This window comes from Gossypium arboreum, chromosome 13 (genome assembly GCF_025698485.1).
Source record: "Gossypium arboreum isolate Shixiya-1 chromosome 13, ASM2569848v2, whole genome shotgun sequence".
Lineage (NCBI taxonomy): Eukaryota > Viridiplantae > Streptophyta > Magnoliopsida > Malvales > Malvaceae > Gossypium > Gossypium arboreum.
Genome location: NC_069082.1, coordinates 8,044,639 through 8,060,412, shown reverse-complemented (window position 1 = coordinate 8,060,412; position 15,774 = coordinate 8,044,639). Strand labels below are relative to the sequence as shown.

At 35.7% G+C, this 15,774-nt stretch overlaps 1 protein-coding gene and 1 long non-coding RNA gene across 2 annotated transcripts; one reads left to right on the top strand and one right to left on the bottom strand.

Moving 5' to 3' along the window:
* Positions 1 to 809: 809 nt before the first annotated feature.
* Positions 810 to 1,498, top strand: LOC128286924 (uncharacterized). The gene is made up of 2 exons (XR_008277613.1): positions 810 to 889; positions 1,223 to 1,498. It is a non-coding gene; the product is annotated as an uncharacterized LOC128286924 (long non-coding RNA).
* Positions 1,499 to 7,321: 5,823 nt separating this feature from the next.
* On the bottom strand, positions 7,322 to 15,261 carry LOC108463125 (protein CHROMATIN REMODELING 25). Its single transcript, XM_017763076.2, has 21 exons — positions 14,849 to 15,261; positions 14,200 to 14,586; positions 13,772 to 13,858; positions 13,431 to 13,671; positions 13,230 to 13,355; positions 13,068 to 13,124; positions 12,889 to 12,975; positions 12,050 to 12,145; positions 11,796 to 11,846; positions 11,539 to 11,613; positions 11,360 to 11,446; positions 10,971 to 11,062; positions 10,756 to 10,888; positions 10,072 to 10,191; positions 9,851 to 9,964; positions 9,669 to 9,752; positions 9,495 to 9,572; positions 9,348 to 9,406; positions 8,736 to 8,919; positions 8,558 to 8,656; positions 7,322 to 7,882 (listed from the first exon to the last, which is right to left on the bottom strand). Exons 1-21 carry the CDS (start codon positions 15,067 to 15,069, stop codon positions 7,466 to 7,468), a joined length of 2,895 nt encoding a protein of 964 aa, XP_017618565.1. The 5' UTR covers positions 15,070 to 15,261; the 3' UTR covers positions 7,322 to 7,465.
* Positions 15,262 to 15,774: the final 513 nt, after the last annotated feature.

Below are 15,774 nucleotides of genomic sequence, written 5' to 3'. Positions count from 1 at the left end.
AATTGCACACTTGTAACTGGGAGACTCTTTGTGCTCCCAGGCCTTGGCATTAGTAAAATGAGTATCTTTAACGATGCCTTGCTTTCGAAAACTGCTCGGCGTTTTCTTACTGATAAACATTGCTTGCTCATCAGTGTTCTTAATGGAAAGTATTGCAATAACTGCCCTTTGAATTGGTAAGCCTAAACCTTCTGACTCGTGGGCAGGGGAAAACATCCTTATTGGTAGCGATATCTGCAATAGCGGTAAACATGTACAACTCTGGAGTGGGGACAAGAGTTGGATTTCCACAGGCCTGCTACGCCCGCTTATTGGCACAGTGACACATCAAGATTAGGCCCTCAAACAAATTCTTTTATCCAATCTTTCGTTCTCAACAAAACGATCTCCAACCGATCTAATAGGATTGTATGAAAATCGAACTTTAATGGCCTCTTCTCGGTTAAAAATGCTTATACACACCTCTATCAAAGTAACCTCGGTGCTTTTATGCAGGATCCTCAGCAAGCTGCATGGAAAAGTCTTTGGCACCTTAAGATCCCTTTTAAGATCATCATTTTCTTGTGGAGAATTTGCAAAAATGATTTTCCCACTAAAGATTTTCTATCAAGAGGCTCTCAATGAAACGACTCCTTTTGTCCCCAATGTAAAGAAAGTAGAGAAATTATTGATCATCTCTTTCTAAATTGTACCTTTACAATAGCAGTCTGGTTCGGTTCCCCCCTTGTTTCCGCACGGATTCTTTGAATGGTCACTTCCGTTTCAAACTAGATTCTTCAGTGGTTTCAAGATAATGATATCTCAATTGCGTTCTCAAGAATTTTCTACATGGCGATGTCCTGCACTCTTTGGATTATCTGAAAGTCAGAAAACAACCTCATCTTCCAAGGTACATGTCTTTGCCCCCTCGCTGCGGCCAAGAATAATAGAATATCTCAGATATGACTCTACATTCCTCAACTCCTTTCCAACAATGTCGACCTCTCTCAACAACAAAGACTTTAATTGACCCAATCTGTGGATGCCATTAATATTCAATGGTTGTTTTCCTCATCATTATGCACAGCAGACAAAATAGTTTAATTGGAGGATATGCAATTGCCTAGAATAAATATGGATCTCAACTCATATATGTTCTCAGTTTCAGACTTGCCAGCAAGCTTCTTGTCTGTATCCTTATATACTCCTGCTTTTTAGAATTCATAACCTTAAAATGTTGCAGCTTATTGAGCGCTGACAAGAAATGGAGTAACATAATCACAGGACGTCTAAAGAGGGATGGAAACTTCAACTAGCCTTTGAAGATATTAAATCTCTCCTCCAAGACATTAACATAGTTCTGCAACCAGCAAACAATCGCTATCTAAAGAGCAAGGCTTTTCATTGAGTGAAGACCGTTTCTAAATATTTCATTAGCTTTACTTGGCCTTAATTGTTATTTTTCTTGTACCAAAAATAAACCATGATTTAAATATAGTTTTTTAATCTTGTTTTAAAATGTAGTTTTTTTATTTAAATAGTTATTAAATATATATATCATATCGAATCCAGCAAGTGTTCTATTATCATTTTTTTATGTTAAAAGTGATTATTGTGGAAAAAAAAAAAGTAAGTTATATATGATTATAAGTTTTTTTAACTAAATAATATAAAAAAATAAAATATATACTGAAATAGAATAAGGGTCTTAATATTTATTGAGCTAGGCAAATTGAATTGTGTAAAACCGGTGCCACCTGACTAATCGGCAGCACCTCTCTCCCCTGCCACTAATGACATCACATTGTAAATAATATTTTTTTTAGATGCCGTCTGACACATTGACAACACCAATATTTGACAACTCAAACTACTCATTTTTTATACGTATAGACCAAAAGAATTAATATATAAAACAGGTCCAGGTTCCAAAGGTGGGTGTTTCACAAAAAAAATTATTTAAAATATTTGGGTGCCGCCTAACACATCAGAGGCATCAATATAAAAAATATTTTTTCAGCCTATACATATATCAAATACAAGTATTTTGAGTTGTCAAATACTAGTATCGCTGACGTGTCAAGCGACACCCAAAAAAATTTACTTTCTTATACAATATGATGTCATCGGTGGCAAGGAAGAGAGGTGTCGCAGATTAGTAAGGTGCACCAATTTTAAACTATTCAGTTTGCCTAGATCAATAAATATTAGGACCCTTATCCTATTTTAATATATATTATATTATTTGGATAAAAAATTCATGTTTAATAATATGCAAAAATATCATAACATGATGCTATTTTTTAAGTATTTAAGTGCTTTGGTGTAACTTATCTTACAAGTTCTCTTTTCTATTTACTAATTGTTAGAATTAAGTGACCCAAATTCTTATTTAAATAAAATACGATGGAAAATAAAATAAAAGTAAAATCCATATAGAACTAGACTTCTTTTATTTTATTTTAGAATAAGGTTTTTAAACCTTATTAAACTCCATCTATTTTATATTGATTAGGTAAGGTGTTTCAATCCTACTAGAATATGGCTTTGCAAGCCTATAAATAGACATAGTCTATTCCTCTTGTATTTGAGTAAAAATTTTTCGACATAGTGAATTTTCTTCTCCTCTCGTGGTTTTTTTCCGAAAGGGTTTCACGTAAAATTTATGTGTTCTTTATTTTTATTTATTTTATTCTATTTTATTTTTCATAAATTGGTATCGAGCTTCCGGTTATTCATCTCGATCACGGTAATGGCGTCTTTGAAGTATGAAATTCATTGTTGGATCGCAACACCGATTTGCGTTGTGACAAATTAAGATGCAAGCGCTTCTTGCAGATGGATCTAGAGGATGCCCTGCTAGGATAGATAAGATGCCTTCGACATTAACGATGAAGAGAAGAAGCGTAAGGATCGAAAGGCATTAACACAATTACATCTGCATTTGTCCAACGAAATTTTGCGGGATGTGATGAAAGAGAAAACCGCCATTGCATTATGGAAGAGGCTAGAACAAATATGTATGTCGAAAACTCTAACAAGCAAGTTGCATATGAAGCGGCGTCTTTATGCTCATCGTTTGAAGGAAGGTGCGTCAGACACGAACACTTAACAGTGTTTAAAGAAATTCTCTCAAACTTGAAGGCCATGGAGGTTCAAGATGATAAGGAAGATCTAGGGTTGATTCTACTTTGTTCGTTGCCCCGCCTTATTCAACCTTTAGAGACACGATTTTATATAGCCGCGAGTCTCTCACAGGTTGATGAGGTTTATGATTCTTTAACCTCGTATGATAAGATGAAGCATCTTGTGGTTAAACCCAACTCTCAGGGAGAGGGTCTCATTGTTCGTGGGAGACAAGACCGGAATGTTGATGATGATCGTGGTAGAACACAGGAACGGAATCCTCGTGGTAAATCTAAGGGTAGATCGAAATCTTCAAACAGAGGTAAAACTTGCAACTTCGCAAGAAGAAAGGGCACATTAAATCTGAGTGCTATAAGCTACAAAATAAGATTAAAAGGAGGCTGCGAATCAAAAGGAAAACAAATGGAAAATTCCGGTGAAGTCGATGTTGTAGAAGACTACAATGATGGTGAACTTCTAGTTGCTTCACAATGATTCTAAAGTAAGCGAGGAGTGGATACTTGATTCAGTCTGCACCTTCCACATGAGTCCCAATCAGATTGGTTTACAACTTATGAAACAAGATCTCAAGGTGTTGTTTTGATGGGAAATAATGCTTCATGTAAAATCGCAGTGTTGGAACAATTAAAGTTAAGATGTTTGATGGAGTTGTCGAACACTTAGTGACGTCGGCATGTTCCGAATTGAAAAGAAATTTAATTTCGTTGAGTACTCTTGATTCAAAAGGGCAGATACACAAATGAAAGTGGGGTTTTAAAGATTTCAAAGGGTCCTTGTTGTGATGAAAGGGCAAAGAAAGATTGCCAAGTTATATGTTTCTGAGGTTCTCTTATCATATCGTGATGCAATTGCCGCTTCTCTTCCTTGTCGATGATGATATTACTAAACTTTGGCATATGCGCCTAGGGCATATGAGTGAGAATGGCATGGCGTAATTAAGCAAAAGAGGACTTCTTAATGGGCAAGGAATTTGCAAACCGAATTTCGTGAGCACTGTGTTTTTGGGAAGCAAAGAGAGTTCGATTCACTAGAGGAATCCATAACACGAAGGAAACGTTGGAGTATATCCATTCGATCTATGGGGCCGTCCGAGTGCCTTCGAGAGGTGGAGCTAATTATATGCTAACCTTTATTGATGATTTTTCCGAGAAAAGTTTGGGCGTTCTTCCTAAAGCGAAAAGCGATGTGTTTTCCACATTTAAGTCTTGGAAAATTATGATTGAAAAAGACGGGAAAAGCAGATAAAATACCTCCGCATGCACAATGGCTTAGAGTTCTGCTCGATGAGTTTAATAGATTGTGCAAGTCGGAAGGATCATGAGACACTTGACGATTCGTCATACTCCACAAAAAAGCGGCGTTGCGAACGAATGAACGAACGATCATGGAGAAGGTTCGATGTATGTTGTCAAATGCCAACTTACAAGTCATTTTGGGCGTAAGCGACCTCATCGCATGTTTTTGATCAACCGATCTCCATCCGCTGCCATTGAGAAAAAGACTCCACAAGAGGTATGGTCCGTAATCCTGCTAATTATTCGATTTAAAGATTTTTGGGTGTCCTGCGATGCTCATGTTGATAATGGAAAATTAGAACCGAGATCCATTAAATGCGTTTTTCTTGGTTATAAAGTGGTGTAAAAGGCTATAAGTTATGGTGTCCTGAAAATAGAAAAGTTGTGATTAACAGAGATGTTGTTTTGATGAAACTGCTATGCTACCTAACTTATCTCTTAAAGACTCTTCCAATAAAGAAAACCAAAAGCGGTGGAGCATCGATTAATACGTAATCAACTCCTCAAGCCAAGACAAAATTGAGAATAGAGTTGCTTCTTCACCGCAATACTCTATCGCCAAAAACAGGACAAGAAGAGAAATTAAACCTCCAAAGAAGTATGCCGAGGTTGATCTAGTTGCTTATGCTTTAAATGTGGTGAAGATATAGATGCGAATCAAGAGCCATTTAATTATTCGAGGCGATTAGTCGTGAAGACTCGAAAAAGTGGATGTTTGCTATGCAAGAGGAGATGGAATCACTCTACAAAAAGCGAATATGGGATCTTGTAAAACTTCCTAAAGGTAAAAAGGTCGTTCGTTGTAAATGGGTGTTTAAAAGAAAGAAGGGACTCAGGAGTTGAAGAACCCGGATATAAAGCAAGGCTTGTTGCAAAGGGTTACATCAAATTCCGAGTGGACTTCACAGATGTGTTCTCTCCAGTTGTTAAGCATAGTTCGATTCGAGCTTTGCTTGGTATTGTGGCCATGCATGATTTGGAGCTTGAGCGATTAGATGTAAAACGCATTTTGCATGGAGAACTTGAGGAAGATATTTACATGCAACAACCAGAGGGTTTTATAGTCTCGAAAAAGAGGACTATGTTTGCTTGTTGAAAAAGTCCCTTTACGGTTTGAAACAATCACCAAGACAAGGGTACAAGAGGTTTGATTCCTTTATGACTTCTCATGATTTCAAAAGAAGTAGTTTTGACAGTTGTGTCTACTTTAAGAAAAAAGTGATGGTTCTTTTGTGTATCTACTTCTTTATGTTGATGACATGTTGATAGCAAGAAAAGATAAAAGAGATAAGAAAGGTTAAAGCCCAACTAAGTGAAGAATTTGAGATGAAAGATTTAGAACCAAAGAAAGAAGATACTTGGTATGGAGATTCTCGAGATAGAAAAGCAAGTAAATTGTACCTAAGTCATAAGGGGTACATTGAGAAAGTTCTTTGCGAGTTCAATATGCAGAGTGCTAAGCCTCGTTAGTACTCCTTTAGCGACCATTTTAGACTTTCATCGGCCTTATCTCCTCAATCGATAATGAGATTGAGTACATGTCACATGTTCCATACTCTAGTGCAGAGGATCTCTCATGTATGCTATAGTTTGTTCACGCCCGATTTATCATATGCGATCAATGCGCTTAGCGATACATGGCGAATCTCGGTAAAGAACACCGGAAAGCGTTCGATGGATTTTAAGATACTTACGAGGCACTACTAATGTTTGCTTACGCTTGGAAGAACTAAAGATGGAGTTATAGGGTATGTTGATGCTGATTTTGCTGGAGACCTTGATAGAAGAAGATCTCTCACAGTTACGTCTTTACAATCGGAGGTTGTGCAATTAGTTGGAAAGCCACTTTGCAAACTACGGTCGCTTTGTCTACCAATCGGGTGAGTACATGGCGATTCTTGAGGCTTGTAAAGAAGCTATTTGGTTGAAGGACTATTTAGTGAACTCAATGAAGACCTTCAAATCAAGACAAGATTTTGTGACGATCAGTGCTATCTTTCTTACAAAAGATCAAATGTTTCATGAGAGAACAAAACACATTGATATTCGGTATCATTTTGTTCGTGATATTATTGCTCGTGGTGATATTGTTGTGAGCAAAATTAGCACTCATGAAAATCCTGCAGATATGATGACTAAGTCACTTCCTATAACCAAGTTTGAGCATTGCTTAGACTTGGTTGATGTTAATTGTTGAAGTTAAACCCTTAAGGGGTTTTTTGGAAGAGGTGAAGAACTTGTTTATTGAAAGTTCGCGATGAAGAACTTGTTCATTGAGAATTTGTGTCAAAGTGGAGATTGTTAGAATTAAGTGACCCAAATTCTTATTTAAATAAAATACGATGGAAAATAAAATAAAAGTAAAATCCATATAGAACTAGACTTCTTTTATTTTATTTTAGAATAAGGTTTTAAACCTTATTAAACTCTATCTATTTTATATTGATTAGGATAAGGTGTTTCAATCCTACTAGAATATGGCTTTGCAAGCCTATAAATAGACATAGTCTATTCCTCTTGTATTTGAGTAAAATTTTTCGACATAGTGAATTTTCTTCTCCTCTTGCGTGGTTTTTTTCCGAAAGGGTTTCCACGTAAAATTTATGTGTTCTTTATTTTTATTTATTTTATTCTATTTTATTTTTCACACTAATAGCATTTTTTCCACAAAATTGATTAAATTTGAAATCAAATTTTATTTCTCTTAAATGTTCTTTTTAGAATGAAATTTTAACTAGAAACAATTGATTTATCAAATAACAATTTGCCATTTCTACACTATCTATAAATCGCATACTTTTTTTTAAATCTAGCAATTTATATATTTACATATTGTTTTGTATTTTAATCATGCAAATTAAACAAAACAAAAATTTATATATCAAAATCACAAACATAAATACACTAAATGAGCTTAGCATGTATTTCTTTAAAAATAACCTGTATCAATTGCATTTAAACCTATCATATCATGTTCATTACATTATTTTCATGTTTATTTTTTCTATAAAAAAAAAACCAAAAAAAGCATGTTGCCAAAAACTCTATTGAAAATCATCATCATGTTCTACAGAAGCACGAGAAGATCTTTTAAGAGGTAATTGAATTCCAAGAGAAGGTCCACTAGATACGGTCTTATGAAGTGTACCTTGTAAAGGGATGGGTGAAGTAGATGATGGTGGTGGTGGTGGTGGTGGTGGTGGTGGTGGTGTTATCATCAAAGAATTTCTATTGGAAGAAACAGAATTTAATAGTTTGTGATGTTTGGATAAAAATTTTGACCTATAATCCAGGTTTTGCTTCACGGAATTCTGGATTTTATTGCGTTCTCTTTCTATCATGTGACTAACCTTTCCAATTTTCTGGCTTTTACCGCCCTCCCTTTCCTGCATCCTTGGGTTTCCCTTTGATTCAATAGGAACAAGCTTCCCATCTACTTGATTGGTGAAAACAAATGTGACCTGCAATATATGTTTATGTAAAGCTTAGTGCTTGTCCTACTCACGCTCAAATGTGAGAGTTAAATACAGGTAGATGTATCATATCCTCATAACCATGTCCGGATATGAGTAAGGCAAGAATATCAGTCACAACATGGAAAAACAAAATTAAAGATCGAACAGGTTCAACCAATTCAACTAGGCAATTCAATAATCTTGAAATTTTTAAAAACACAAATTAATGATAGTTGAAATTTCCATTAGATAATAAGGAAAATTTTAAGAAATCAGGAATAAAATAGATATATATTTACAAAAACCAAGATAAAATGAACCAGAACATAATAAAATGCCCAATTTTTTGTTAAAAATTCAAAATTAATAAATAAACAAAAAGCCCAGTTTACCAGTTTTTATTTGGCTTTTTTCGATTCTAGTTCCCAGTTCTTTTTCCAATTCCAGCTGATTCTCTATTTATTTATTTTTTTTGTTCAACTTATGTAATTGAACTAGATGGATTGGTTTCCATTCTAACCAATTGAATCAGTCAATCCGGTCCAATTTTTAAATCCATGCTTCATGATAAATTCCAGTGGAGGAAGTTGCTCTACATAAGGTCAAGATCATTAACTAGCAAAGAATTATAGTGCGGCTTTACGATTGTATGATACAAAGTAGCATCAATATTTGCATTACCTCACCGCCAGCTGAAGCTTGGAGAATAGAATCAGGTACTGATTCTGAGTGAAAATGATGCCCCCAGCTAACTAAATCCTCTTCTAAGGGACTCCCCACCTGAAAACAATCCCAAAGAGAAGATAAACAATAGGAAACGAGAGGCACAAGTAGTATATTCCCTTAATAATAGCCAAACCTGTTTTTCTGAGCTCTTTAGCTTATCCAGACATCCAGCTATTCCTGCAAATCCACCTATGTCAGAAACCTCTTGATCTGATCCAAAGCTTCCATTTTCTGATTCACATCTCTCCTGCTCTCCTATGTTCTCAGACCCATCATTTTTACACCGATTGCAGTTCATCTTTCCATGAATTTCAGACCTGCGTAGTTGATGAGATAAAAGATTCATGTCACACAAACATGAAGATGAACTGCAAACTGCTCTAGCTAAGATAAATTTGAAGCGATGATTGAAAATAGAGTGAACTGGAATTTCCAGCATAGCTGTATACAAGTGAAATAGCATAAATGTGGCTTGCTTGAAAAGACATGAAAAAGGGACTTTATAGTCTGAGATAATGTCAAGTCTTGTTGCAGAATTAGAGGTTTACAGGAGCTTATGCTGTGAATTCACGTTGTCTGATAAGGATACACCTACGGTTTTGTGTAACCTCACAATCTCTCATGTGCTCTAGAGGAGATGTTACTTGTAAATCTACTGAATAAACAGATGATATTATGTAATGCAGGTATCATTCTTTTAGAGAAGACGTATAAGAGTATGCTGTAACTTAGAAAAATACACTACCTCACATTATCATAAAATGTGAAAAGGTCACGTAAATCTTCCGTTGAGAAAACGTTTCCCTGCAACTCAAAAGTCTCGAGCAGTTGTCATATGATGAACTAAAAGCAAGCTTCAAGGGAACACACATAAAAATTGACAAATAGGAACCTGTCCCTTAACGCTGTCTACTTGCTCCTGCTGGATAACTTTTTGCAGCCCTTCCTTTGACATTTGCCGCTGGTACACCTACAGAAATATAAATATGCTCTCTCATTACAACTATCTATTGGCAACTTTCATACAAGAAGACTGATTTATATTGAGTTAAAGTCACATCAAAACCTTTTCTTCAATTGTTCCAGTACTTAGGAATCTGTAAATATAAACTCTTTTTTTCTGCCCATCTCTCCAAACCCTTGCAGCAGCCTAAGTTATGTTAGCAAAGGGTCAGAATATTGGTTCACATGACAAGTGCCTACTTTATCAATGACAAAGAAATAATTGGAGCTCAGACAAGATATTACTTGCTTATCGTTAGCTGGGTTCCAATCAGGGTCAAACAAGACCAGTCGATTACCACCAATCAAATTGAGACCACAGCCACCTGCCTTGCTACTTAATAGGAACACAAACTCATCCTGCAAAATGTCAAATCATTCTGGATTATCACTGATAAAGCCTCCCGAGAAATTATGAACTAGAGAATCCTAATCCACAAATTTATTCACGTAAAGAAATTTTATACCTTGGTTGAGTCATTAAAGCGATTAACGAGTTTCTGCCTTTTGCTAATTGATGTGGTTCCGTCAAGCCTCAAGTATGGATATCTTCTTTCTCGACACAATTGAGCAAATAGGTCCAGTGTCTGATGCATAATAAATTCAGTTTCACAAAAATTGTAATAGATTGTGATTTATCCCAAGGGGTCTATCTAATGCTAAATATAAACAATGATACGGGTTAGAGTAGGAAAAGAAGATGTCCATGACTAAATGGGTCTGTCCACCATGAACATGTTGTTTCTATCCTTGAAAGACAGTTAAAAATAAGCAGTACCTTTTGCTATCAATGATTTATGATAGTCTCCTATAATATGAATAGAGCAATGTGACTGTTATCACTGAGCAGCATATATATCATGACATGCAATCATCTCCCAATTCCTAATTCCTACACCAGGTTGTAATTGCTTCTAAATTCACATTGATCAGAACAGTAGCCTGCAAGTGCAGCCACCTTTTGGTTTTGCTTCTTTAACTACATGTTTTCCCATTACCAGATACTTCAGTTGATATTTTTATTGTAGTTTATTTAGCTGAAATGGTTATTGAAACAACCTAAGAGTAGTTAAAGTTGAGAACATTTTGACCAGAAACATGAAACAACTATGATAATTTTCTATAACAACTTGTTAACCATTTAAACTGACCTGTGTATAGTTTGAAACAAGAACAATGCGATCATCAGTTCTCTGACGTAAATGAGCCAGCAATCGAGCTAATACATGCATTTTCCCAGATAGTTCAACCCAAGCCCCATCACCACCAGTCCAGGATCCCGATCTAATAAAAGGACAAACAAAGTCTTCTGAGATTTCAGATCGTTAACATAAAGCATAAGTATATCAGATACTGAGAAGCCTGCCTTCCTGAGAACATCTCTGGTGGGAAAAACCGCATACAGTCCTCAAAACCAGTAGTTCCCGGACTTCCACTTTTTATGGTATCATAAATGAGCTACATAGAGAAATATCATCTATGAGAACATGGTAAATTCCTTAAAATTAGTAAAAGAAGAGAAATCAAGTAGAAAGGTAAACAATACAAGTCAGATAACACAAAGGCCAGCACACCCAGTTAATTTTGAAATGCTGAATGTAAAAAAAGGGCATTATGCCAGATAAGGAATGGAAAACTGACAGCACACAAATAACAGATTAATCCTTTTCCACCACTAAGTTCAATAAGTACACAAAACTCATCATAAACTAAGAATCATGTCAAGAAATATGTTTTTCCCTCAAACTAGGGTACCTTCGGATGATTGCAGAGCTTCTTAAGAGCTGTAATATAAGCCAAAATCTTTGTTTGCTTTGTTTCTTCAGTGATGACTTTTTTAACCTGAATTCGAGAGGGACAAGAAAACAATTGCATTGGTCTACAGAGTGTAATCTTTTGGTGGTCCATTGTAAAGCAATAACAAATCAACCAACATTTTTTGAGTGTATAAAATGGTTGTACAACTCAGACTGAAGAGGAGTCAACTTGCAGCATACTACTTCAACTATCTGCAAGAAGAACAAAATGTCCAGAAGGAAAAAAAATCAGATAACCCATTAAATATTTAGTCTAGTCACCAACCTCTATTTTAATATTATAAGCCTTTAGTAAAAGATAATTTTGCAAATAGAGTTTAAGAAGATGACAATATATAAACAAAGTAAGATGTAATTCAATATGAGACCCATACCTTTGGAGGCAGATGATTTGATAGCAACGCATTAGTCCTCCTCAATATGAACTGCAATCACTTAACTTTCAGTCAATTTGAAAAACACTGGAAGTGGTTATTCAAAAGAATTACAGCCATGTCAACACAAAAGGATATGTATTTCAGGAAGTGAACAACTGCTCTATAAAGTTCAAATACCAAAGAGAATGTAGATATAATCCTCAAGAAACTTCTAATTCTTGCTAAAAGTAACAATAGTAAACCAAGATTACCTGATTCACTATGGCACTTAATTCTGAAGAACGTTCTGCAGCTAGCTTCTTCTCTTCTTCACTAGAAGTTGGTTCTCTTCCACAAATTATTGGTGTCTTCATTATTTGTAGGCAGGACAGTATATATAAGAAACAAGCAAGTGTTGTTAGAGTGGAAAAGACAAAAGCAAAAAGAAACAGCAGGAATAATTAGTCACCAGAAATACTAGTTATAGAAGGTCCAAGGAAAGCATATTCTTCTAGTGCAACTATAGCATACATTCCTAACTTCTCTAATTAAAATTTATTTAGATGAATTTAACAATATACTATGATGGTTTCCACCATGATACTATTATCCTTCACAGATTAGGAAACCAACTTGACTATATATATTTTCTACTGCATGACGACAAAAGCCTACTATAAGGTTATCTGCATAGACTTGAATTCTAGACCTTAAGCAAATCAATTGCAAAACATTTTAACTGCCCATAAGCAACTGGCCTTTACACACACAAGGTAAAGAGTCCAGGGAAAAAAAAATGCTTACTATGGTAGAAAGGGGATCAAACAGCTATTTGGATATGCAAGGTATATTTACTGATGCAACACAAATAACAGCATGTATGTAAGCTTTACCCAGTTCAAGGGCAAATCCTTTTTCATAGGTTTTTAGCAGACCAGTGTGGCAGAAACAATGAAGGGATATGCACTACAAATTTTACGGTAAAAAATGTATGCGACTTTTAAGGGTAACTAACATATGGAGCAGTGGAACTCAAACAGGTACAAGCATTTATATGTAATTTTTGCATTTATTTAAACTCTGAAACAACAATACTAAGTGATCAACAGACCTCGTAGTAACGACGAAAGAATGCAACATCACCCAAAATCCCTGGATTTGTGAAGTTCACCATGGCAAAGAACTCTTCAAGATCATTCTGTTTGGATAGAAAAGGACAGCAAACTATATGTTAAGAAGACAAACAGCATTCATCAAGCATATCATGAATCATATAGAAATGACTGTTACCTGCATGGGGGTTCCAGATAACAAAATCCGGCGTTTACAAGAGAGAGCAGCCAATGCCTAGACCATGGACATGTTTATGGAAATTTTTCAGAAAAACCAACAAAAGGAATGACTACTACCACAGAACAAACAGAAGAGAAAATAGTTTCTTCAGAAATATACCCTGTTTGTTATTGTCTGGTCATTTTTCAGCCTGTGAGCCTCATCACAAATAAGAAGATCACAAGCTTCACTTTGGCAAAATTTTGATGAATGCATCCTAAATGTCTCATATGAAACAATCAATACCTGGAAACCATTGATTAAATTGATAAAAAAATTTCGAAAAGAATGTACTACCAAATTATGAAGTGCAAAAATTACCTGCAACAAGCTACGGGGACTTGTGAAGCTGTCAATTCCAGAGACAACGTCATCTCTGCTGCTTTCACAGAGAGCTATAAGTTGAACTCTCTGTCCAACCCACTTCTTGATTTCTGCCTCCCAGTTACTGACAAGACTGGTTGGGGTGACAATTATGGCCTTCTTAACCATCGGCTTCCCATCAAACCCTTGACGAAGAAGAGTATATAGTAAAGTGATTGACTGCAATGTCTTTCCCAAACTGGCAATATCGAAGGATATGTAAATAAAACCAATAGTACGACAGCTGAAGTCATAAACTCAGTATAAAGGGATTTACCCTGAAGGGATAAGATATTTACCCCATATCATCAGCAAGAATGCATCCGTTTATATTGGCAGCACTATACAACCCGGATACACATTCAAACATGAACTGAACTCCTTCTCTGCATTATAAAGGGAAAAATATAATGTCTCCCTTAAAATAAATTATAAGAAGATAAAACCTACAACCAAATTACAGAATTCTATAAATGATAACACGCTCATTCTAAATATAATGCATTGTCAATGACCTATACCATATTCAAATAAAATCCATATTCGGTCGGCTTTAAATACTACAGTTTCAAACAGAACATGATCATTTGTGAAATTGCATTTACTGGCACATGCACCCAGACACAAATTTACATATAAAAACACATGCAGCTATGTAAATAAAGCTCTACCCTGCAAATCCCAAAACCGAACTGCAGGGTCGAGACTGATGAACAATGAATAATACCTTTGATGGGGTCGAAGGAAACGAACTAGCAACGGATCCACTGCTATGGGCACTACTTCGATGGGTCCATCTTCGGATTGTTCAGGTTGCCATAAAACCAAAGGCTCAACACCTGGCGGCAGAGTCACAATTTCCTCCACAATATCAGCCTCATCTGATTCTGGTCTAGCTATACCCAGCGGTTTGGCTATTGCAACTAATGCTGGCGTCAAAGAGCCCCAAGGAACAAACCGCTTCCGAGCCCAAAGACGACGTGCAAGATTTTCTTTCCCGTTACTATAGCCATAAGAACATGGGGGCTTAAACGGTTTCCTACAAACTGCAGCTCCTTCTGTCACTGAAAGAACTCGTGGAAGCAGCGATTGTCTTCTTACAACAAGGTTGCCCCTAATAAACCATTACCATATATGTCAATAAACTAACAAAAAAAATCCCACCAAATATATTTCACTACGATCGATATTCCAAGACTCAAAACATAACAATAAAACAATTCTTGCATAAACAATAACCAATTGAATCTGCAGTATTCCAGTTCAAACTTAAAGGAAACCATCTTAGATTAGCTTAAATGAAAAGTCTCCGGTCGCTCAAGTTATTCGGTTTTTCTTTCCAATTACGTATTGAATTTTTGAAACGAAAAGAACACCTCAACAAAGCATCGACGTTCTTAGATTTGAGATCTCCATCGGACGGTGGATGGTGCGCGGGGGATTCTCCACCATCGTCGTCGTTTTCTTCTACTTCTCCTTCTTCTTCTTCTTCTGAGCAATCAACGGCAAATTCGTCGCTTGAATCGCTGGAATCGGAACCGGAGGAAATTTCTTCGTCTTCATCCGTTGATGACGTGGACCGTCGTTCTCTCGCCATTTTGAGCGGTGAGTGTGGAGGGGGGAGAAGAAGATTTTTGAAAATCAGAAAATTTGGCGGTAAAATAAAATGGAATTGAAAATAATGTTGGACTTTGGATATGGAAATATTACAGGAAATGGGTTGGGTGAGAGAGGGCTACCCGACTATGGCTTTGGTGACTCTATGGGTTGGATTCTGCTTCATAACCCCCAACCCGGGTTTTTTACTGAAATAAATTAAAAAAAATTTATATACCAAAATATGTTGTTAACTGGATTATTTATCAAAATGAGTCTTTTTTCATTTTGTCTATCAGATAAGTACGACTATTTTTTATATTAAAATATATTTCTTTTGTTTTTAAAATAAAATATTATTTTTATTTTTATTAAAAATATTTAATTTTATATACATGTAAAAATATGGTCAACGGGTCAAAATACGGATAAAAAATACACGAGAATGGGTCGCGCCTGTCAGATAGGCCCGACTAATCGTGCCTGACAGGTAGGTGCAAATGGTACTGTTCAAGACAAAGGCACAAACAAATTTCTGCGTGCCATCTATTGTTTGCTACTGAGACTCTTTTCATAAATTTATACACTTTAAAATTATTTTTATAAAAAATGATTGTAGAAATATTGAAGAATATAAATCAAGTATTAACATACCAATACTTAACAGCAACCTAAAAAAATTAAAAATTGATAATAGTACATTAAT

What these genes read in the sequence shown, in the direction of transcription:
- LOC108463125 (XM_017763076.2), bottom strand. Translation starts at nt 15,069, where the DNA reads ATGGCGAGAGAACGACGGTCCACGTCATCAACGGATGAAGACGAAGAA. An exon ending in CCAGAGATGTTCTCAGGAAG is followed by an intron (nt 10,889 to 10,970) that starts GCAGGCTTCTCA and finishes TCCTTTTATTAG; the next exon opens with ATCGGGATCCTGGACTGGTG. An exon ending in AAGCTTCAGCTGGCGGTGAG is followed by an intron (nt 7,883 to 8,557) that starts GTAATGCAAATA and finishes CATATATTGCAG; the next exon opens with GTCACATTTGTTTTCACCAA.